The following is a 25354-nucleotide window of genomic DNA, read 5'->3' on the forward strand; positions in this document are numbered from 1 at the left end:
GATGCTAAGCTCAAGTATAACTCAGTTTACTCCAAGGTTTAGGCTTTGAAAACAATGTCTGTTCTATTTTGCTTTTTATTTGATTTTAGGTTAAAAAGTGGTAATTATCAAAGTAGGGCCATCTTCGAGTGAAAAGACTGTTCACTGCCTTCACGTGCTGTCACTTTAAACTACCCTTCCATAAAGAGATTGGTCTTTGTGTAATGTACAGTTTCCTGTCTCTGACTTTTTAATTTCAGTTTTCATTGCTCTCATAGCTGTGTGTATGCAACTCTTATGAAATTTATTTTTATTTTAAATTCAATAGATGTCACTTCTACAAATTTATTCCATATATTCTGCTTCTAATGTGGCAGGTGTGTAAGAGAGGGACTCTTCTTGTAGAATAGCAATGGCTTGATTTTCTGTGATTCTCACCATTACTAAAGTAGACTAACAGGATAAGCCAAGAGAGAATAAGGTGTAATTGCTTGCCTAAAGTGATAACTGGAAAAAAGTCGTCCAGTATGTTCCCTGAATACCAATGAAGGAGGATTTAAGGGGGAAACGTTCTGTATTTGGGAAATGAGGAAGATGAAAAATGAGACCAAAATGTAGCACGCGTGCATCATTGAAGTCTGTGTGGTAAAATATCACTGACTCTGAAATATTCTGTAAGAATATTTGTTTATTCTAAAAGTCACTAGGTTTATGTGTGTGTTTCCTAGAGATTTCAAGGAGTAAATGGTCTTAGAAAGAGGGAACTACTTGAACCATTGTACCATTTTAAGAATTGTATTATCAAGACAAGAAAAAAATCTAGACATGGAGGAAAATTAGCACACTGTATTTTGTTTCAATATTAATTTCTTTTCCTCTGACAATAATTTGTATTTAATTATTCAGTAATTAATAAAAAGCATCAGCTTTTAGTCATTAGGCTCTGTACTGCCTATACTCACTTAATAAACACCAATTTGTGACCTGCTGAATATATACCTGTTACTTTGTGCATATCCTCATTTACTAGGAAACTAATTAATAGATTATTATTAGAAAAGTTGAAGTAATATTTGTAGAGTACATGGCTTATTGTAAACATTTCATTCAAAAAGTTGCTAACATAATTTGTTGTCAGATTACTTGTCTTTTAATCTCTATGTTCATCTTATTTTTGAAATATGAAGAGTGGGTTTCATTCCATTACTACATTTGCTTTATTTTTACAAACCTTGGTAGATAAGTTGTGAACATGCTTTAATGCATCCATGAAGCATAATTAATAATTGATACTATTTAACAGACCTCTGAACAGATACAGATATATCTAGATAATTAGTAATGTGTTATACACTTAGTATTCAGTGTACTAATATGCTTCTGAAGAAAAACTTTTTTGGTTTTTTGAGACAGGGTTTCTCTGCAAACAGCTTTGGCTGTTCTAGAACTCACTTTGTAGACCAGGCCAGGCTGGCCTTGAATTCACAGAAATCCACCTGCCTCTGCCCCCTGAGTGCTGGGACTAAAGGTGTGCTACCACACCTGGCCTTAAAAATGACTTTTCTGACTATAATTTAAACCTGAAAATTAATTTCCATCTAAGCAGAGCCTTTCTGCCCTTTTTTTTTTTTTTTAATAGATCCAGTTAGAATCACTTGCTTTTCCCTTCTACTGACTGTCTAAAAAAAGCTGAAGAAGTGATGTGCTGGCATTTGTTTATTTAATAAACCAGCTCTTGGGTGGTAGTAAAGATTGGAGACACTTTTGGGGGGTGTCTTTTTTAATTTTTTTATTTGTTTTATTTTATTTTTCACAATTTATTCATTATATATCCCAGTTGAGACACTGATTTTTAGTGTTTGTTGATTTCCATGATAAAAATATTTTCATCAGACCCAATTTTAGGTTACTGAGTGTTGAATGAGGAGTTGAGAAAAGTTGTACAGTAGACCAGCATTGTACAGTGTTTCCATCATGCAGAAGGAATGATGTATACAACCTTGAAAGGGCAAAGAAGAACAAAGTTCTTCCAGGAAGAACCAGGAAGAAGTGATGAGTTATGAGTGTCTACTATTTTACTATACCTAACTATAAGTTTATATGATTTACTGGTTAATAATGATTCTTTGAGCAAACAGTATGTATCTCATGAGCTGATACATACTGACTCCAGTTGTTCTAGACCTGTAAGTTATCAGTTCTTTTCTAATTGTGCAATTCTGGCGTTAATAAATGTCTGAGCATTTATTTTTCTGAAATGCCCAAGAAGACATTCTGAAATCAAGTCTCACATGTCCTTTACCAATGTCATTGCAAGTCATTACCAACTGTCTTGTGTACTGTACTCCCTGCCCTGGATGTAGATGACTTTTAACTTTTTAAGCACAGCATACTTTCCTACCCCAAGCCTTTTTTAAAGTATCTTCAACCTTGAATGACCTCACTTCATCCGCCTGGCTTCTACAATACTGTTTATTTCTTTTTCTAGAAATATCACAAATGCTACTGATGCTTGTTTCCTTCTGTGGGAAACTCCCATTCTCCTTGATGTTTTTCAGATCCTTGTACTTCATTTGAACTCATATTTACTCTTGTAGCAAATGTCTGTCACTCAGTAGATTATTAATTACCTTGGGGCATACTATATTCAACACAATAAATTTATTTTAATAGGACAAATTATGGCAACTGCATGATAGCAGTCTGAGAAACTGACTAAAATTTAAAAGCTTTTGAAGTTAGATCATGTGTGTCATTATTTTTCCTGATAATTCAGGACCAGATTATCAGTTACCTTAGCCATATCTTGAAACTGAAGAACATTGTGGCCACTCTGGGAGTTACCAAAGGAGGATCTCAGAGAGCAAACAAGGCACTTAAGAACAAAAAGATTGAATTGCGTAACTGTGTTTACAAATCATTTTTATTCTCATTTAATGTGCTTTATGGTATTCTCAGAGTAAAGCCAGGAGTACTGTTTCCAGCGTGAAAGCAAAATTAGGCCTTTGTATTAGTGATGTCTCTGTGACAAAAGCAAAAATAATCAAGCTCTGTGACATGAGGGAAACTCGCTTTCATAAGCATAAAGGATGAATGCATCATTGGTCTGTTGTGTTTTCAGGCATTTTCTCTAGAGTAATCTGAGTGCCTTCACAGTAAGTATTGACAAAATCAAATGTGTGAAGGAAATGCTCTAAAGTGTAGGGGGAGAAAAAAAAACAAGAGTTCTTAGAGAAAAAGTAGCCCTTTGTGATGGTTTTTTCCTTATCTTTTACCTTAAGCTGCCACCTAATGGCAAAAGTTTGAATTACATATTTATAACAGCCGAAGAGTGCATTGAAATGTTACAGATTCATTACACATCAGCCCAACTCCTAGAAAACATTTGTATAATTTTATATTTTATTGGTTCAATGATTTTTTTGTACCTAAAAGAAGTCATATTTATTATTAACTTTGTTAGACAATTATTCTACTAAAAATGTTTATTTTAAAAGTTTGATTTCTTTTATGGGAAACTATAAAGAATCTATATTTAATTGGTCTTCCTTAGAACTTCAGTTCAATCTAGTAATTTTCACTTTCTGTTTTGCTCTTTTCCTTCTCCAGAACGAGGTCACTCTGACTACAAGGTGTTCTTTTACCTATGGATCGTCTTTTGTATCATCAGTTCCTGCTATACCCTGATCTGGGATCTCAAGATGGACTGGGGTCTTTTTGATAAGAATGCAGGAGAAAACACTTTCCTCCGGGAAGAAATTGTATACCCTCAAAAAGTATGTCTGGAATGTTCACACTTAAGGAAAAAAAATTTAAATTTAGATATATCAGTAGTTAGACCCTACAGCAATAGTGATCCAAGATCTAATTATATTAGTTAATATAATTAAAAAATAATTGTCCAAGATACCAATCTAGTTCACACACATGCAAAAAATTATCATGTTTGCTATATGGTAGATGCAGTGGGAAATTTGTTAGAAGCTAGTGCCAACTCAATGGGGGGGGGGGACTGTGTGTGTGTGTGTGTGTGTGTGTATTTCTATAGAAATTGCTTTAGGATTTTACTGGCATGTTAGAATACAGGGGTATAAGAAGCTGAATTTTAAAGAAACAAAGTATCTTTACACAGATGATTGAGTAAAGGTAAATACCATGATTAGACTGAAAACAATTGAACAGTGACCTGAGAATCTGGGTGTGGGCATTCCAATCCCCATCATACCACTAACTAAGCTAGTCAGTCAGCCAGACTTCGGGGGAATCTAAAAGGCCAGGTAGCTCTTGATATGTTCTCAGGACTAAAGTCCTGCTATGGTTAACATATAGATTGAGTCAATAATGCTTTATCCTATACCAAAATGTGACCATTTTGTGTTTTGAAAAGAATCTGGTCATGTAATTTTGAACAGAAAAGGCTTTTTGCAAGAACTAGAAAAGAGTGAGTATGCAGAATGCGATACACGTGAGATAATGTCAGCTGAGCAAGTGAGTGAGAACAATGATCCTGATGTGAAAATTGTGAGGCATTAAACATTTTCATAATTCTCAGCTAAAAGGAAAACGAAAGGGGCTGGGCCAGCCAATAGCATGCTTACTGGTAAAGCGCGGGCAGGGCCAAGACATGGATCTCAATCCCTTGCATTTTAAAAAAGAAAAGATGGTCAGGTAAAGCTACTTTCATGTTCACCGCGTGTGTGCTTGCTATTACTGCTTGTGGTGTGTGGAAACCCTGCAACATACTTGTTTCTTACGCTGATTGCTTAAGCTCAGTGTATCTTTACATAAATGTTAGTCTGTTTTCTAGTATAAAAGAGTTCTCATGGGCTGGAGAGATGGCTCAGAGGTTAAGAGCACTGGCTGTACATCCAAAGGTCCTGAGTTCAACTCCCAGCAACCGTATGGTGGCTCATAACCATCTATAAAGAGATCTGGTGCCCTCTTCTGGCATGCAGGCATACATGCAGTATAAATAATAAATAAATAAAATATATTTTTTTTAAAAAAAATAGAGTTCTCATTTACTGGTTTCTTTGTAATGAGATTAATGAATAGAATCTTTCAGTTAGTTTCTTTATTATTATATTTTAATGCCCTAGAAAATACAGTATATACTTTCTTAAATTATAATTACAAATTTATAAGAAAAAAGTAAAGAAACCGTTTGTGAAGTCTAATGAACCTTTGTTATAAATTCCTGTTACAGTCCTCATAAAAATTCTGCCTGCTTTCTCTGTGGGGAACCCAGGTTAGGGTGTGTGTGTGTGTGCACTATGAAACTAGGAAGGGGGCCATAAAAGTGTTAAAAAGAGATCATAAAGGAGGAGGGGATGGAGTGATGACACACATGTGACATGAAAATAAAAGTGGAGCTATTGTGGGGGAAGAGAAAAGGGTAGGAGCAAGGGGATAGGGCAGGGGGCGAATAAGAATGGAGACGATGAAAATATCCTACCCAAGCCTATTGCTTATTGTATACTGACTTAAATTTTTAACTTAAAAACTAATCAGCAGTCCATTGAGAATGTCTAAAACTGACTAGTCAAAACAATTAAACACATATTATTTAAAATTATGGAGAGCAAATGGAATAGATAATTTTAATGTTTGTCTGTGGGGAATGGAAAACAGGAAAATAGAAAGGGATTGATTGTAATTCTTGTTACTTTTCTAATGGTGACATATACTTTGTCAAAATGAAATAAAGTAGGGCTGGAGAGATGGCTCAGTTGTTAAGAACACTTACTGATCTTGAAGAGCACCTGTGTTCAGTTCCCAGCCCCTCATGGCAGCTCACAACCATCTGTATTTCCAGTGCCAGGGGCTTCATTGTCTTCTTCCAGCTTCCAAAGGCACCAGACACACACATAGTACACATATATCTATGCTAGCAAACGCTCACACACACAAAAGAACAATACTGTTTAAAAGTAAGTTAAATAACTACTATAGCTTAGTACACAGCAGTTCTAGTTACCAAAATGCCACAGCCTTTAAATATATTTTAAAGTGCTATTTTGCTTAGTACTAAGTAAATTCATGAGTTTTGGGATCTATTGGCAGTTGTATATTTTAAGACTTTGGGTAATTAAACTGGATTCACTGAATACTTTGTTTAGTCATGTTTCTGAAATCCAAGCCTCATTTTATTTATCAACATGAAAAAAAAACAAGACAAAACTTGTATTACATGTGGGATAAGGAAATTTGAAAATTTAAGTATGAATGATATAATTGTTAAATCTGTTAATAGCCTTTATTGTTAGCGACTTAGACATTGGCTTTACCGTGTTTCTCCTAGAATGTAATCTCAGTTGATCTGGGTTCTTATTTAGCTTAGAGGATAGTCGCAGGTACAGTGTGAGAATGAACTATATTTGTTAAATGATTTCTGAAACTCAGTACTATTTCATTTTGAATACTGCACTATTGAGGGAAACTAAAACCTATGTAACATTTTCTCCATGAGTCTGTTGGTGGAACAGCTGTAAGTCTCAACAGCTGATATACTGTTAAGTACTTTGTGGGAAAAATGGTGAGAAACAGACTGTATTTGCTTGTATTTCTTAGGCCTACTACTACTGTGCCATCATAGAAGATGTGATACTGCGCTTTGCTTGGACTATCCAAATCTCTATTACTGTCACAGCTCTGCAGCCTCATGTTGGGGACATCATTGCTACTGTCTTTGCCCCCCTTGAGGTTTTCCGGTAAGCAAATCATTGAACAATCGATTAAAGGTTCTTCTAAAAGATGCCTAGTCCTGGGTTAGGAAGCTGATTCAGCAGGTAAGGCACTGACTACCAAGTCTGATGACTCTAGGATCCAGATGGTAGAAGAAAGTTGTCCTTGACCTCCACACATGAACTATGGCATACATGCCCACACATATACACACAAGACAAATGTAATAAGAAATTTATTTGGGCATAATTCGAGTACTCAGGAAAGCAAAGGCAAGTATATCTCTGTGATATATAAGTTCAATACCATCTTCGTTTGCATAAAGACCAGCCAGAGATACATAATGAGACTCTGTCTCTAATCATCATCATCATCACCACCACCACCACAAAAAGATAGATTTTGAAATAGCAGACATTTAGAAATTAACCAAAACATGTTTGTATCTCTTGCTTTTTCTACCGTGAAAGAGAACCAACAGGCACAGGGTAGAAAGGAAGGTCTCTGAGAGTCTTGAATCCATGGCAGGGAAGGCAGGGCATGGTGACATAGCATGTGACAGAGGCTTCTTTATCACAGTGGACCAGGAACTAGGAGATGGAGGCCAGAACTAGGGGCAAGTATAAATTTCAAAGGTTCCAAATGCCCTTCTCTGGCTAGGCCCCACTTGCAACGTGTTCTACAGCCTTCCAAGTAATACTGGAAAGACTCGACACATGAGCCTTTGGGACATTTCAGATTCAAGCCGTTGTACTGTCCTGGAGTCAAATTATAACAAAATTGTTAAAATGTTTTTAATAGGACTGGAAAAATGGCTCAGCGGTTATGAGCATTGGCTGTTCTTTCAGAGGTCCTGAGTTCAATTCCCAGCAACAACTTGGTGGCTCAGAACCATCAATAATAAGATCTAGTGCCTTTTTTAGGCAGGCAGGTGTGCATGCAGACAGAACTTTTTATACATAATAAATAAATAGATAGATAGATAGATAGATAGATAGATAGATAGATAGATAAATTTAATAGACTGAAATTGAAAGTGATAGCAAAAAGAAAATGTCAACTACAACTAAAAATGCACTGGAAGCATAATCTTAAATGTATGTATCAAAAAAGTAGGAAGCTTTTGAGAAATTAGGAAAAAAAAAATTAAAACAGCAAATCAAACCGAAAAGAAGGAAATGTATAGATAAGAAATTACCAGAATAGAAAATAAATGTGCAGTGGGGAATATTAACAAAAACAGATTCTTTTAAAGTAACAATTGATAAAGTGTTTGCATAAGACTTACATAAGGGAGAGTGGGGAATCAGTTGGCACATCTGTCAGAAAATCCGAAAGCCTGAGACTGTGGCTCAGAAGCAGAGTATGACATGCTTGTAAAGCCCTGCATCCCCTCCCTAGCTCAGGGGGAAAGTTCTGGACTTGTTTGTTCGTTTGTTTTTGGTTGGTGGTTGATTCTTAAACTTTTTATTTATTCTTTGTGAGTTTCACATCATACCCAAGTTCCACTCATCATCCTGTCCCCTCATATCTACAATTGCAACCCCCCAAAAAAAGAAAACACACACACAAAACAGAACAAAACAAAACAAAACACAGCATGGAAAACATCTTGTCATGGAGGCCGTAGTCTATCACAGTATGTCCCACAGTATACCCCTCTGTCTACAGATCTTCACTTGCAAGTATTCATTGCAGTGAGTCCTTAGTTTGGTTTGAGGTCTCTGGCTTCTGAGACACCATCAATATTGGCTCCTCATCGGAACTCCTCCCAATTATCCTTTTGTTGGCCTGTGTCATGGAGATCCTGCAGCTTTTGATCAATAGGACTGGTCCTGTCATGTGCTCCAACAGTTCACAGATAATGTACATTGATTTTGGGGTGGGCTGACATAAAGCCCTGGATCTAGGCCTGCGTGACAGCTGAGCTGGTCAGCGTCCCAGCTCTCCCCTATCCACACCACCAGGGTGAGCTTACCAGCATTGCTCTGGCTCAGCCATCCAGTGCTGTATTGGCAGGGCGCAGAGTCAGCTCTCATGCTCTCAGGACCAGTTCACCCACACCTATGCCTCCAGTGCCAGCTCCACTGTGCTGCTCAGTAGAGGAGCTGGGCCTTTTCCCTCAAGTGCTGTAGCCAGGGAGGGGCTGGGCCAGCTCTCCCACTCTCAAAACCTCAGGGCTGGCTTACCTGAGCCTTTGCTATCAGGGCCAGCTTCTAGAGGGTTTTTAAAGAGACTGTAAGTACTGTTAAATGAAATAGTCAAATTAAAAAAAAAAAGCCATAGTTTACCATAATCAATAAGAAAATAGACTCAGGGAGGCAAAGGCAGGTGGATCACTGTGAGTTTGAGGCCAGCGCAATGTACAAAGCAAGTCCAGGACAGCTAAGGCTATGCAGAGAAACCCTGTCTCAAAAAAGAAGGAAGGAAAGAAGAAAGAAATTGAAAATCTGAGAAATTTTACCTTTTGAAAACATAAAGGAGTGCTCCACAGTTTAAGTGAGAAGCGTGAACCTCAAAGGATACTCCCAGAAAGACCCTGTGCTGTCACTATGTTGTCTTGCTGCATAGTTGCAGAAATCCTGAACACATTAGCCAGTGAGTCCAATAGTATCTAAAAATTAGTATCTGAAAATCCAAATTCAGCATCATTTTGTGAATTAAGGTTTAATGTTTGTCTCGGTTACTGTTCTCTTACTATGAAGAGACACCATGGCCAGTGCAGCTTACAAAAGGAAGCATCTAATAGGAGCTTTGTTTACGTTTCTGAGAGTCAGTTTATGAGCATGCCAAAAGTATGGCAGCCTGCAGACATGGTGTAAGAGCAGGAGCTAAGAGCTACATCTCGATTGGCAGGCAGAGAAAGCAAGACTGGTTCTGGTCATGGGCTTTTGAAACCTAAAGCCCATCCTTAGTGACACCTTCTCTAACAAGACCATTCTCCCTAATGCTTCCTAAACAGTTCCACCAGTGAGGAACAAGCACTCAAATATATGAACCTATGGGGGCCATTTTCATTCAAACTACCACAGTATTCAAAAATCAATTGGTGCAATTTAACGCCATAGCAGAAGGGGGAGGACTCTGTTTCATGCAGGAAAGGCCATTGTTAACAGTCAGTACCTGGTTGAGCAAAGGGGTATGCATCTATAGTTGCGCCTGTTTTGAAGGCTGTGGCAGGAGGATTGTTGGAGGTCTGGCAGAAAATCCAAAATCAAATAAAAGTTTCAACAACTTAGAAATCAATACTTATTTCTGAAGAAAATTAGGAAAAAGATACAAGATAATAAAGCACCATCAGCTCTCCATTTTGGTTAGGGATGAGCCCAGGGCTGCTATCACAATTTATGTTTACCACTGTGCTACAAGTGAAAGCAATACAATGAGGAAAGTTACAAAGAACTTAAAACCCTGTCATTGTAATAACACCAAATACATTAAGACACCCAGAAATAAACCTAATGAAAGCTTGGTGTATGTGTGGAAATTGACAAGCCAGTTCTATAGTAGAGTGGAAGTGTGTGTGTGTGTGTGTGTGTGTGTGTGTGTGTGTGTGTGTGTGTGTTTTATATGGAGTCTCACTAAATTATCCAGGCTGGATTCCAATTCCCTATGCAGCCGAGGTTGACCTTGATCCTTCTGCCTCCCAAGTGCTGGGATTACAGGTATATGCCAACCATGTCTGACAGTTCTGTAACTTATATAGAAGCATAAAGGATAGCCAAGACTGTTCTGAAAAGAGCAAAGTCAGAGTAATATTCTGAGCTGCAGACTGCTCATGGAGAACAAGGCAGTGCACTGTGTTTTTAAGAGGTTAGACCAGTGGTGCACTGGAACAGAAGGGGGCATTCAGAGACAGACCCATGTATCTGTGGTACTCCCTGTTGACGAAAGCAGCTGCATGACAGTGAAGAGAGCATTAAACGTGAGGCAGCTGACTGGCTGGCTGTGGGAGACAAATCCTGACTCCTATCACATTCAGTGTACAGACTAAATTACAGATAAATTGCAGAGCTAAATGACCGCAACAAATACATTGTCTAGAAGTTGGTAGAGAGCCCGAGAGGCGGCGATCAGTGTAGTCATGTAGTTCATGTTCCAGAAGAGCAGTTACACAATGGATTTTTATATCCTAATCCACTAACACACAGACTTTAAGGTGTATGTGATATGCTTCTTTTTAATTTCGTAGTTACGATTTTCTTGTGTATGTGTATGGATGAGTGTGGGTACATGTATGTCGTGCACATACATGGAGGTCAGAGGACAGAAATCGGCTCTCGTGTTCATTTGTTGATGCCATTGTTTTCTCTAGACTGTCCGCTTTTCTCTCTTCTCCATTTCCCCAAGTGTAGGTCTAAGACCAAAACCCTCCATGGTAGCCACTCTGTTGTTGGCTGTCATCTGTCAAAGTCAGTTTCCCTAACCAGCCTTAAGCCGGGGTATTCTGTTTCTTTTCTGCTCAGTAGTCTGCAGAGTATCTGACAGCCGATTATGTACTCACCTGTCTTCACTGCTGGAAGAATAATGATTGCCTATTGAATAAAAAAAGATTACAGTCCGGAAAACAGTTCTTCTTTCCTTTCCCCTCAATCATCACACCATCTTTCTCTTTCATTTTAGTTGTTGTGTGGGTGTGGGTCAGGGGCAAACTTGAGTGTTATTCCTCAGGCACCTTCCTCTTATTTGAGACAGGGTCCCTCATTGGCCTGGAACTTTACCAGGTAGGCTGGGCTGGCTCTAGAGATCCACCTCTCTGTGCTTCCCATCTCGCCATTTCTGGGATTGCAAATGCACACCACTGTGCCTGGCTATCTATTTACGTGAGTGCTGGGTATCCAGACTCATGACCTCATGCTTACAAAGCAAGTGCTTTCCTAGCTGTGTCATCATCTCCTTAGCCCTCTCTTTGATTTCAATATTCTAACCTGTCATTCTTTTTTTTTTTTTTCCTCAGGGAGCAGAACTTGAGCTTCCTGGAGGTTTAGAGGTATTAATATATTCCAATCTTAACATGAATGTGTTTACCCTATTTTGTTTAGGCGATTTGTGTGGAACTTCTTCCGCCTGGAGAATGAGCATCTAAATAACTGTGGTGAATTCCGTGCTGTACGGGACATCTCTGTGGCCCCCCTGAACGCGGATGACCAGACACTCCTTGAGCAAATGATGGACCAGGATGATGGAGTGCGAAATCGCCAGAAGAACCGGTCATGGAAGTACAACCAGAGCATATCCCTGCGCCGGCCTCGCCTTGCTTCCCAGTATGTAGAGCCTCTGCTTCTGAGTAGAGTGCTCCTGTGCTCTTTACCCCTAGGTAACACGAGCTGAGCAGCTACTATACTGGGCCATGTGAAGCTGCTGACAGTCAGCCGTGCTCCTCTCCAGACAGTGGCCATCATGAGTACATCAGAAACGCCAGTGTGTTACCTACTAAGTGGGGTGTGAAAGACCATAGGACAAAAATCTGTTGGAAAATAATTACCTGATTCTTGTGTATGATATGGGTTTATTTTTTTCAATTTATTTTTTTATTAATTACAGTTTATTTACTTTGTATCCCAGCTGTAGCCCCCTCCCTTGTCCCCTCCCTACCCTACCCTCCTTCCCTCTTCTCCTCCCATACCCCTCCCCAAGTCCACTGATAGGGGAGGTCCTCCTCCCCTTCCATCTGACCCTAGCCTATCAGGTCTCATCAGGACTGGCTGTATTGTCTTCCTCTGTGGCCTGGTAAGGCTGTTCCCCCGTCAAGGGGAAGTGATCAAAGAGCCAGCCACTGAGTTCATGTCAGAGACAGTCCCTGTTCCCATTACTAGGGAATCCACTTGGACACTGAGCTACCATGGGCCACATCTGTGCAGGGGTTCTAGGTTATCTCCATGCATTGTCCTTGGTTGGAGTATCAGTCTCCAAGTGGGGAAAAGACCCTTGTGCCCAGGGATTTTTTTTCCTGTCCCTCTGTGTTTTTCCCATCATTCTCCTGTTCCCAAATCCCAGGAACCTTAACCATGCCTACTCCATTCTTCCCTGCCCAAGTTTTAGGCCTTTTAATCAACCAAAAATCAGATATAATGTCTTAGGCAGGTTCATGCAGCAAGGATAGGTGTATCTGAGTAGTAACCAGATCTTGAGGGCCAGCAATTAGCATCAGAATATTTGCATCAGACCAACCTCCAACAGGAAGTGACAGGACAGGAGATATTAGACACTGCACAATTCAGGAGGAAATAGAAACCTAAAGGCCAGAAGACTGCTTTGAGGGCTATTGCAAAGTATGGCCAGTAAAGACCTAAGTATGGCCAGTAAAGAAAGACCTGAATTGGGATCTTAAAATTGGACTAAAAGGAACATAAAGGAAGGGAGCGAGCAGAAGGCGCCAAAGCCTGCTGAGCACAGGGAAGTGGAATAAGTTTGCCAAAGCTTTAGTTAGAGATTGAGGATTTTCTGGAAGGAAAGAGTAGAAGAGATAAAACAGACAGCAGGGAACTGAGTCGGCAGCAGAGGTCACAGGGAAGTCAATGAGAAGAGCATGGAATCAGGCTGCCGGCGATGCTGGCAGGCCAGCAAGGTCTCATAGCTACCAGCAGAGGGCAGCCTAAACACAGTTTTCTTTCCAGAATGGAGGGTTTTTTTGGCACTAGATTCTGTTCATTTCAGGTGTTTAAGGGGAAACACTGGGAAACTAGAGGGAAACCAAAGGAAGACCTTTAGAGGAACAAGTTTATGCTACAGAGTGTGGAGAACTAGACTAAGAGCTGAGCCTCAGCTCTGACGTGAATATTCATGCAGCCTTAGCCCCCAAATGTCAGCATCTCATCTGTTAAGTGGGAGTTAACAGCTCTCCTCTCACAGGAACTACCCTTCACTCTTGGGGTCAGCGAGTTGCAAGACATTTTCGGATGACCTAATCCCATTTTTAAACAGTACAAGAATCTGACATAGCCTTCTAAGTAGCTGGTCGTTTTGTACTAAGTGACAATAAGCAGTCCAAACAGTTTAAGGTTTGAGGTTCCTGGCATTACCACTGCGGAGTCAGTCCTCAGACTCAGATCTTTGTATCTGAGCACTATTCTGTCTGTCTAAGCATAACCTACTGTTCCAGGAGTTCACCTTCTGCAGTAGATAGCTCCTGCTCAGTGTGCATGCTTGATGGCGAAAGGAGTGGGCGGACACACACCCACATCTGCATGTCATTGATCCATCACGTAGTTCTTTCCTCTCCTCCCTAGATCCAAGACTCGAGACACTAAGGTATTGATAGAAGACACAGATGATGAAGCTAACACTTGAATTCTCTGAAGTCTACGTTAACACCCTTGGTCTCCTACTCTACAATCCTTTCCTCGACCAACGCAACCTCCAGCACCTTTTTCCAGCTGAGAACAGGAGAAAACAGAACACGCCCCGGGCTCTTCAGATCGGGTCCCATGGACTCCGAGCAAGCTCACTGTGTTTCTTTCTTTTCTTCTGGTTTAATCTTCATTTTCTATTTTTAAAACAATACTTCATTTTGCCAATCAGAGGATGTTTTAAGGAACAAAAACCTAATAAATATCTCATGGATTGTTTACAATCACAAAGACATAGAAGCCCATCAGGATGAAGAGCAGGCATTGGAAGGAACCTCTGATTAGCGGCATGGAGATAACTCAGCTTCTGCCTGGCCCGGTTTTGACTGTCTAAAACCGGATGCTGGTTTTTAAATTTTCTGTCAGTTTCTATGGAGAGCTTTCCCTTCCTTCCGAGCCAGCACGGAGGCACTGGCAGCACTTGCAGGAAAAGTGCAGCTTGGAGCAGCACCCTCCTCCACGAAGCTACTTTGTAATTTGGTGTGACTTTTCTCACTTGGGAAGGATTTCGGGTGGGTGGGGAGTATGATGTATCCTTACATACAGTTTTCTCATTATTTATGAAACTTACCCATAAATGTATGCTACTGCTCCTGTGAAGGGAGGCAGGAGGAACTGAGGCTAGCTGGCATTGCTGAGGGTCAAGCCCACATACCTCTTTCAGGAAACAACTTGTACCAGTTTGATTTTTTCTCTTATTTTAACTTTAAGCCAAAGTTTTATTGCTAAATTTTAAGTTGCTGCTCTAGAGTCCCGAGCTCACTGTCATGACCAGGCATCCCACTTCCCTCCCACCGGTGGACATTGAGAGACAAGGTTATGACAGGTGTATCTTTAGGAGCAAGAGCAGGTGCAGGATACATTCACCCACATACCAGTCACAACAATGAAGGTCTGCTACGGGCTCTCTCTGTAGGACTGGAATCTTTACTGACTGAATGGAAAGACGGGCCTATTCAGACTCCTCACACCTTTATTAGATAGTTCACCTTCTGCTCCCATCTACTTTAGCCAGAATTTGATCAAATTAAAAGTCTTTTGTGCAGACTGCATTTTTGAGCATATATAACAAATCCTCCTTCATACTGCATTGACACAAAAGAGCTTTGCAGCCATTTTTAAGCCCAGCAGTATTATAAGGTGAATGTTAGATTTTATGACCTCCGTGATAGAAACCCATTTTTAAATTTGAGGCCTCTAAACTTGGCCATACTTTTAATAAACTATATTTCTTAGAAGATTCAGGGTACAAATAGCTATTTTTACTTCTTTTTTTCACCCCCTTTCTTCCTAAAGTCTCTAGAGAAGCCTAAAGACATACAGCATTTGACTTTCTTGAAAATGGTTGGTATCAAATTTAGTATTCTTCAGGACTGGCAGTATAGATCATTGGTAGTAGGGATTGCCCAGCATTCTTGAGACCCTGTGTTTTCTTTCCAGCACTAGTGGGGGAGGAGGAAAAGTCATTATTTAATGAAATGAAAGTAAATACCAGGAAAAAGTGAAGTCTGCATTAATGCCCCCACTCCTCAGAGCTAGATGAAGTCCATATAGGAGATTAGTGAGGGGCCATTCACTCGTGCCCTTTTCAGATTAACTTTAGACAAAGAAGTGCATAGGAAGACAGTAATTAACACTTGCTCTGTTTAAAAACAAAACAAAACAAAAAACACCAACTTGGCTACTGCCCTTAACCCTCATGTCCCGTCTGACATGAGTCCCTCCTGTGTATGGTAACCTTTACTCATTAAAGTTACTGCATTGCTAAATTCCTATTGATTAACTCATCAACTTCCTTTTAGAAACTTTCTTCCATTTTTTTCTGACAAGTTTCCAATTTTTCTTTCTTTTCCGAATTGAAATTTTTTTAACAGCCGCCACGCCTCTGAAAGCTCACAGTGTCGTACATTCTGTTGCTTTCTGTGTTTTGCCAAGCATGTCCCTTGCTCCAAAACTAAAGAGCAAACATTTATTTAAAATAAAAACAAAACTTTAAATAAATCGTATACTTTGTAATAATCAGTGATAACTATTTAGAGACCCTTGATAGATTAAAAGTTGCATTATTTCTATTTAGAAATCTTTTTCCTAACCATTCTGGGGTTTTTTATACTTTTAAAGCTGGGGGTAATTGTCACTGGTATCTGAGGTAACAGCAGCAATGATTACGAATATATAGAAAACTTCAGTGACCAGTCATTTCTTGTACAAATAAAATCAGTGGTACTGTGTATCCAGAGCCATGCCAATTGTCAGCTTCTTTCTCTGGTAGTGAGTCTGTGGTGACACAAACACAGTGACTCCTGCTGTTCCCACCCTTGCTGTTTTTACATCAGTTAACATATGGCCAGTTTGCTGGTAGGATTCCATGCCCTAATCAGTATTGTTTCTTTCATAAAGAATACAGTGATAGAATGTATTCCTCTTCTGATGTTTGTCCTGTTGACTGCTCACAAGAAGGCTTACATGCTATCTAGCTTACCATGGCAGATGCCCCAATATGTATTTAAATACTCCAGCTGCATCTCCGAGCTCTAAAGAGATTACTTCATCAGAAGAATTTGGGAAACAACATATGCATTAGTATTTTTCCCTTTGACAAAGGCAATGTGCATTTTTCTCTCCTTGGTTTCATCTGCCCTAGGCCCTGTGAACAACGTCCTGCTCATGTTCTCTTGGATAATCCTGCACCCTGCAACTCTCAGTGGAACACACCCCTGTCACGTTGCAGACTAACCAGAAGTAGCACTTCATCTGATCATAGCCTTCATTTTAGTTTTATTTTAAAAGGACTCCATTTTTAATAACATTTAAAATACTCTCAAAAGGAATGAAAAAGATAAAAATCCGTGTTTCATTTTATACTAATGTAGAAAGCAATGTAGCGCAAAGAGATTTTAGCGGTTTGTTGTTAGGGAATACCTCTGCCTGAGGCTGCCATACCGTGCCAGTGAGTCACTGATGGTGTCCTCTCGGACAGAGGCAGTGGCGTGGTCAGAGATGAGGTCGTCCCAGAGTTTGGTGTTGTGGACTCGTGAAGGCTGTTTGTCTCCTGGCCTCCATTACTAGACTTCTCAGACAAACTGCTTAGTTTTAAATTGACCCCACCTCCTAGGAGCCATGACTCACCAACATTCTAAGTGAGGTCCTGCTGTTTTAGGGGAGTCTTGCTAGAAGTTGCTTGTTAGTAGGTAGTTTCTGAACGGGTAAAAGTAAAGCCAAGTAAGAGCAGAACTGAGGCACTTGGAAGCACGTTAGCAGTGAGTTGGAGAGTGATAGAAGAATCTTACAGATGACAGGGGTTGGGCCTTGGCAGCAGGAACGGGGTACTAGGTAAATCACATGACTTGGGGCTGTGTCTTTCTGTTCCTCTGTCCCTCCATTTCCTGTCACTTTTCATCATTCAAATAGTTCTTCCCAAATTCTATTTTCCATGCAGTAACTACGGAGATTTCTTATTCTGAGGAAAAGAATTTAGAAATAAGACTTATTTGTGACACCGCTTTTATTAAAACCCTGGGATTCTCTGAAGTGATTACACTATTTCATAAGTATAATTTTAGGTTGTCATTCTTTTACTAGTTTAATAAAAAAAATTGCCTCCTCAATAGGAACTTTTTACAATAAACAATATTCTTGGGTGGGTGTCTAAAAATTAAGATAATTTCTTAGACTAAAAGTTGATCGTGTCCAATCTTGATCTCCCTCAACTACATAATCCATACCTTTCTCCATTCTAATAAGCCAGTGACATTACTGAGCAGGTGAAAATAGAAATTCAGGTTAAATTTTGAAAACATCACTCTGTTTTCTACTTGGTCTAATTGTTTTTTTCCTGGTCATTCACTTAAACACGAGTTGCTGCATTTCCCTTATCAGTCATGATACTGGATCTTTTAGCTCCCAACCTGCTGATTTCAAGTTTATACAATGTCAGATAGAGTTGATTGTATTGTAGCATCAGTTTGTGGAACTGAGTGTTACAAATCAGCCCTCTAGCCAGCATCAACCACTCTACTCAATAAATATTTAAAAAAAAAAAAAAAAAAAGAACAAAAGCATTTCATTAGACATGAAAGAGCTGAAGTTAGACAGTGCGAATTTACCTGATGGAGAAGAGGAGCTGATGGGTGTGGTCCCTGATGCCTTTCTTACATGAACTTTCAGAATTGATACTGAGTTGCCCCCTAGAAATAACCTTCAGAATATATTTTCTGGATGAGGAAATGAGGGGGACAAGATGAGTTTTCCCTGAAGTGGGGAAAATCATACCAATTACGACTGAATATGATTCCTTGTAGCAAGCCTTCGGTTTATTTTATTAAACCAAGGCCAGCTTCGGGTTTTTTTTGTATGGTGCCATCCACCTTCGGAGTACAATCAGATGATCTCTCGTTTGCCTTGGATTCAGTCTCATCTTGTATACCTTTGAATTTAATGTTCACGTGACTCCTGTCCCATCTGAACCACCATGAGGCAGAGGGCAGCCGGCAGCGCTGCAGGACGGATATGGGCTTGTGAGAAAGGACAGGGTCCCTGCCTCACTGTCTGTCCAGCGCTATCTCTAAAGTCTTTGCCTGCGCTTCTCCTGTTGTCCTTAGCACCAGTGTGCTGAGGACAGGGAAAAGGACTGTTTGTGACCTTGTTACTATGTTGAACTGTTAAGGTAAAATTGTAAACCACTCCTATTTCAATTGCAAAAAGAGCAAAACTCTCAAAGCTTTATCACCTATATTGTGAAGATGCCATTTTGTGGGGTTTCTGGGTTAGCACAGAAGCTTGTATCAATGAAGAGTATGTAGGAGGGAAATGGGAATACTTGTTTTGTTTTCAAACCCTCTCCCTCTATTGTGTCTCCCTCTCTCAGACACACGCACCACCTTCTCCACACCGTGTTGGTCAAGTGATTCTGTCCTGTGACTCCCTGAGCTATCGTTGTCAAGAGTAACTATGGATTGTGATTAGTCCTCTGTGGGTGACTCTTGCCCCATTTGCCCAACCCTTGCTTTCTTTCCTACTCTCTACTCTGGTGAATGGAAAAGGTGACATCAAAGAATCAATGCTTGCTTGGACTCGCGTATCTGTGACTGCTATTAGCTGTCTCCTTTTTCCTCCTTCTGTGGGTAGAATTCTTAAGACATGTGGAGTTCCCTTCTGGATAAGTAGGTTAAATGCACAATGTGGTACTGTTCTATAGTTTCTAGATGGTGTAAAAAGCAAAAAGTTAATGTGCTTATGTGTTTTTAAAAGAAAATAAGTGATTGGTTACAAAACTCTGGCCTTTTTCATTATTACAAGCTCTGTTTTCCAACAGTTTGCTGACTCGTCACTAGTGAGTGGTTTGTGTCACTGTGTGCCTTTCTCTCTGTGTCTTAGATTCCTGATCATCATTCCCCTTAGTACTAACATGTATGTGGGCCTAACACAAACAGCTTACAATGACTTAGTGGGCTATAGCTATGATCGCCGCACTCGGGAGGCTGAGGCAGGAGAATTGCTGTGAGTTTGAGACAGGCCATGGCTACATAGTTCCGGGCCATAGTTCATAGCCCACATAGTTCTGAGCTAAAGAGACCATCTTAAATGGCTTCTTTTTAACACAAAGAATCTCTAACATTAAATGAGACACTGTGTGTAACTGAATGCTGCAGAGCAGCACCCTTGTTGCCTCTAAGCCCATGTCCAAGGTGGAAACACAGCTCTTCCTGCTGGGTTCCTGGGCTGCTTAGTACTACTGATGTCTTACTAGGCAGTTACAAAATTAACTGACCCTCAGAGGAGCGAGTCTGGAACAAAAAGGAGGGAAATGACTTGCTGACTGAACAGTAAAGCGTTTGCCTTTCATTTTATTGTTACCCCTCAGTTTTTCCTGTTTCGGTGCAGGCCGAGTTTATGGGAATGGAAGTTTCCAAGCCACGGGCTAGGCTGTAAATGGGTATGAGCCACTGAAGACTCAGCTTTTCCTGTAGCCCAGCATTTGTGTGTCTGTGGCCTCCTGCTTGCCAAATGCACAGCATCTCAGTTACATGTGAACCAGTGGGCAATTTTAATTAATACCTAAAACAAATGAATCTGTAATTGTAGGTAGTTTCAGAAACCCACTCCAGACACATCCAAAATCCCTGGACTTTTAGTCACCTGTATTTTTTCTGGATATTATTATTATTATTATTATTATTATTATTATTATTATTATTAAATCCTTTTCAATGGTTATGAGAATAATAGTCAATTTATCCTTTCTGACTCAGTTTCCAGTTTCCCAAGTTTTCCCATGAGGGCATTGTAGAGTTCATATATTCAAGTACCTATTTTACATTTATATAAAATATATATATGTTGTTGGAAGGGGGAGGGATTTGGTCGTTCAAGATGGTTTCTCTGTATAGCCCTGCCTGGCTGTTCTGGAACCCACTCTGTAGACCAGGTTGGCCTTGAACACGTAGCTCTACCTGCCTCTGCCTGCCAAGTGCTGGGATTAAAGGCATATGCCACCACCATCTGGTTGGGTTCTTAACGTTTTTAAAGGTTAATTTACTGTATATTTATCAAGTTTCTGTCATGTGTTTGATCAACATTATTACTTACTTTTCACTAAAGTTGGTTTCGTTGATTTTATGAGCCAGAGGTGGTAATAAAGTTGTTTGTAAGTTACTTTATGAAACCATTGGCAAAATAAGTCAGACTTCCCAGTGTCTGCACCCAAAATAAGATGGATTTTCTCTACCAGATTACAGGGGCTCTTCACCCTTTCCTGGGCAGTTAGTAAAACCTATTCTTATTACTTTTCATCCCTTAAAAAACAAAGAGTGGAACAGAATAAGACGGCAGCCAAGATGGTACCATCTCCTGCGGACATAGCAAATTGAACAGCTATTCACATAGCAAAAAAACACTGTAGCCGTGAGAGCTGAGGAAACCCAATGAGATACGGTAGTGCTTGGTGTTAGCATGACAATGAAGACGGAGATGTCCTTGCCTCCACACCCCTCTTCTCCTTCCAGCAGCCCAGCTGAGGCGGTCCCACTTACTGAAGGGAGCCCTCCTTAGCTAATTCTCAGGAGGTCTATCGGCCTTATACTTGTAGCCCAGTACCAGACTTTTCATGGTACAATCCAGGGATAGCCTAACCACGTGTGAATAAGGAAATGCCCCTGCTACCTTCCTCCAGCCTCAGGTAGCAGAGCAGGATCCCACATGTTCTAAAACCAGAGAGCTGCCCCTGAGTGGGATGGCTCTGTACTGGCCTGCAGCACTTCCAGCTGTGCTGTAGGTTCTGTTGCCACTCCCCAAACTATAGGTCTGCCTGGTCATATAACCAGGCTGTAACCAAGGAGAGTGGAGTGTGCTTCAGGTACCCGTTTACTGAGGGCAGAATAAGCACAAGGCTTCAGTCTGGAACTCCGCTGGCAAGGGAAACCCCATTCCTCGGTGTGCACAGAGCCTTAGGGAGAGCCTCAGTACTGAGAGGCTGCAGCTAGCACCACCTGTGGCCGGTTGCAGGAATACTGAGCCACAAGTCCCCAGCGATAGGCAGTCTATAGCGGTACGGCTCTGGGTCCTACCCCAGTGTTGTGTTGGTCTTGCCTGGCTGTATGCTCGGGCTATAGCATAGTTTGGTAGACACAGGATCTGTCAGAGCTGCGTATATGTGGGACACATCAGCGTAGACTGCACTCTCGCGTTGAAATAATTCATACCCTGACAACAGACACCCAGGAACTAGGCATCAACCAGCCAGTGTGGAAACGGTGAGAGTAGCCAAGCTTAGAAGTTCAGGAACGACGTGCACAAACAAAGGCAGATGAAGAACAGCGGACTAAATGCCTAACTCCTTCCATTCGAAGATGACCGCAGGATGTGCTTGAGGAAAGCATGACCTCACCTCATAAAATCCAGAAACTGACTTGAGAGGACAGCCTGTAAAGAAGAGGCATGAGCATTTAAAGCAGCTGTGTGAGGCTACTCAGTGAGTTGAAGAAAGCACTTTTTTGTTTTGTTTTGATGTTTTTCAAGACAGGGTTACTCTGTGTAGCCTTGGCTGTCCTGGACTCACTCAGTAGATCAGGCTGGCCTTGAACTTACAGAGATCCACCTGCCTCTGCCTCCCCAAGTGCTGGGATTACAAGGGCTGTGCCACTTTGCCTGTTTACAGCACAAACCTTTCAAAAAGAACCTAGCCACAGATGGAAGCAACTTTTGAAAATAGAATATTTTGGAAAAATTCAAAACAGTAGACGGAAGCCATAGCAGGGCAGATGAAATAGAAGAGAGACTCTAAACCTGAAGATGGGTTATGTAAAAATACACAGCTGGGGGGAAGGAAGGAGGGATGATAGACATTTACAGGAACTTTGTGCTAGCATTAAGAGAAAATATTTTGGTTGTTGGGGTAAGAGAATGACAAAGGCATAGAAAGGTTATCCAAAGAAATAACAGAAAAGTCCCCTGAACCTAGAAAAGGGCACATGTCTGGGTAAAGGAAAGTCAAGGTCACTAGTCAGTTTAACCTCACCTGAATCTAGCCCAAGATATAAAATAACTAAGCTCTTAAAGGGAGAGAATAGAGAAAAAGTTCTCAAGACTGCAAGAGAGAAAACAAAACATAAGGGTGCCTCAGTTCACCAGGCAGCAGTAATTTGACAGGCCAGAAGAGAATGGCATGAGAGTCGCATGAGTACAGAAAGGAGGGGGAAAATGCCCAACCGAGATTACTGTATCCAGGAAAGATTTCATTGAGAAATATGGGAGACACAAACACATTCCCAGACTAACAAAGGCTGAGTGCTCAGCAAGATCTGCACCGTAAGAAATATTAGCCTGAGCCAGGTAGTGGTGGTGCATACCTGTAATCCCAGCACTCAGGGAGGCAGAGGCAGGCGGATCTCCATGAGTTCAAAGCCAACCTGATCTACAAAGTGAGTCCAGGATAGCCAAGGCTACACAAAGAAACTCTGTCTTGAAAAATATATATATAATTTTTAAAGTGAAAACAGATATTCAAATGATGTTACAGAAAGATAAAAGATTAGATTGTCATGAACAGCTTATGCCAATGAATGTAAAAGAAATGGAAAGATTTCTAGACATATATGCCTCCCTAAGACTCAGTAATAGTGAAGTAGAAAACCTGAGCAAACCAATAAATAATAAAATTGTATTTAATTAAGACTATTAATTAAAAGTCTTCCATCAAAGAAAGCTCAGGTCAGGAAGCTTCATTGATGAATTCTACCAAACTTTTTTAAAATTTTATTTATTTTATGTATGAGTGCTCTATCTGCATGTGAAAAGACATCAAATTCCACTATAGATAGTGTGAGCCACCATGTGGTTGCTGGGAATTGAACTCAGAACCTCTGGAAGAACAGACAGTGCTCTTAGCTGCTGAACCAATCTCTCCAGCCCTCTACCAAACATCTAAAGAGGAACAAATACCAATTTATTTTATTTTATTTTATTTTATTTTATTTTATTTTATTTTATTTTTTGAGACAGGGTTTCTCTGTGTAGCTCTGACTGTGCTGGAACTCTCTCTGTAGACCAGGCTGAACCCACAGAGATCTGCCTGCCTCTGCCTCCTTGGTGCTGGGATTAAAGGGGTGCACCACCACTGACCAGCTCACCAGTTCTTAAGTGAGTCCAAAACAATAGATCGTAGTTTGAAGTTATGGTGTAACTGCCATCTTGGTGCAGCTTGCACCGGCCACAAGTGGAGCTGAGCCATCTTAAGCTTTTTTCCTTTTGTTTCAGCTGCCCTCGCAGAATCCCCACACACTGGTAGCTACAACCCTAGGGAGGAGCAAGGAGCAACAAGGTCTGGCCTGCCCATGAAGCTTGCTTGTGCTCAGTCCCAGAGATATCTGTTGTGTCTTCTGCTGGGATGTTGCTAAGCCTGTCTGTTAGGACCCAGCGTGTACTGGGCAGTTGGAGCCACAGAGTCCTTTTCGACCCCGTGATTGGACATTCTCCTCCAGACTCTCCTTGGCAGGTTCAGCTGTGGCTCCAAGCGGACTCACACATGGGAGGCCTTGAAAAGCAGTAGGGACCAGGCTTTTGCTACTCGGTGAGGAAAGACCAACAGTTGCAAGGTTGGGGAGGAATGGTCTGAGAAAACCAGAAGTCTTAAGGGGTTTGGGAGAGAAGTCTGCAGGTAGACGTATGGAAGTGGGCATGAAGTGGGAAGTGTTCCAATCACGTTAGCCCCCGTAAAGCGGCATCCGTCATTGACAACAAAACAGACAAGTATACGCTGACTTAGCCCACAGGCCTGAGGAAGCCTCTGTCACTGGCCGCCCATGTTGGTTCAATAGCGACACGACTGAAGTGTCTATCAAAGTAGAGAGGAGACAGGCTGTTCAGGTCAACAGCATACACTCTACAGAAAGAGACTTACAGACCTATCACCAAGGCCCACCCAGCCTGGTTCAGCTTTGAGGGTGTGTGTTTGATCTACGGGCAAGGGCTTGCTTGTGCTCAGTCCCGGAGATTTCTGTTGTGTCTTCTGATATCCATAGAATACCACCATAAGCCAGAAAACCAGCTTTGCAGCCCAGAAGGAATAGCAGCAGGCCAATGGGATGCCATTCACTGATGTTAGCACAGAGGCACCGCAGAAGGTTCCAGGTTCAATGAGCACTGAGGACATATCTACAGTGCCCAGATGTACGTGCTGGAGACGAGAATTATCAGCAGGTGGCTGCAGAGGTGGCCTGGCCACCGCTAGGGGTACTAAGTGCTTCTGAGGCTGAGATGGCTGCTCAGATGGAGATCATGTGTTTAAAGAAGAAACTGCATGTGGCTAGCATCTTCCACATAATTCTCTGAACTGGCAAGATAAAAGAAGATAAAAGATAAGAGAGAGAGAGAGAGATGGAGATGTTGGCTTCCCACTTCTCACAGCTAGGAGACTGACTAACCCACATCAGATTTGTATTAATGAGCCCTTGCTGGAATCCCCAAATCCGAGATCTATGAGAGGAGTCAAGTAATGAAAGTGTCCCTCGTGTGCAACCTTTGATACAGAGACAGGGAAAATCTACAATCCAGCAAGCGGTAAGCGGAGGGTGAGCCGGGGGGGGGGGGGGGGGGGGGCGGCATGCCGTGTTCATAATAGCTCTTCAGTGTGAGAGACCGTGGCAATCAGAATATTTGGCACCGGCATTGCTGGAATTAAGGAAAAGCGTCAAACAAGTAATGAAAGCATGTCTTGCAGCCTGGCTTGTGGGAGATATGGGTAGACAGGATGGGTGTGCTGTGGACACACAAGCACACATCTGCCCTCAAGACACAGGCTGCATAACTGGAAGCCTCAGTTCCTGAGGGATTGGCTTACCACTAGA

General features: G+C 41.2%; 1 protein-coding gene across 1 annotated transcript in view; it reads left to right on the forward strand.

Moving 5' to 3' along the window:
- Xpr1 (xenotropic and polytropic retrovirus receptor 1) overlaps positions 1-19325 on the forward strand; it is a 152722-nt gene extending 133397 nt beyond the window's left edge. Inside the window, exons 12-15 of the mRNA XM_055624454.1 lie at positions 3589-3755; positions 6550-6689; positions 11706-11927; positions 13893-19325. Of these exons, the coding sequence (XP_055480429.1) occupies positions 3589-3755; positions 6550-6689; positions 11706-11927; positions 13893-13953 (590 nt within the window). The 3' untranslated portion in view covers positions 13954-19325. The remainder of the gene's footprint in view (positions 1-3588; positions 3756-6549; positions 6690-11705; positions 11928-13892) is intronic.
- The last annotated feature ends 6029 nt before the right edge of the window (positions 19326-25354 follow it).

The sequence above is a fragment of the Psammomys obesus genome, unplaced genomic scaffold (genome assembly GCF_907164565.1).
Source record: "Psammomys obesus unplaced genomic scaffold, mPsaObe1.curated_primary_1811, whole genome shotgun sequence".
In the NCBI taxonomy this organism is placed as follows: Eukaryota; Metazoa; Chordata; class Mammalia; order Rodentia; family Muridae; genus Psammomys; species Psammomys obesus.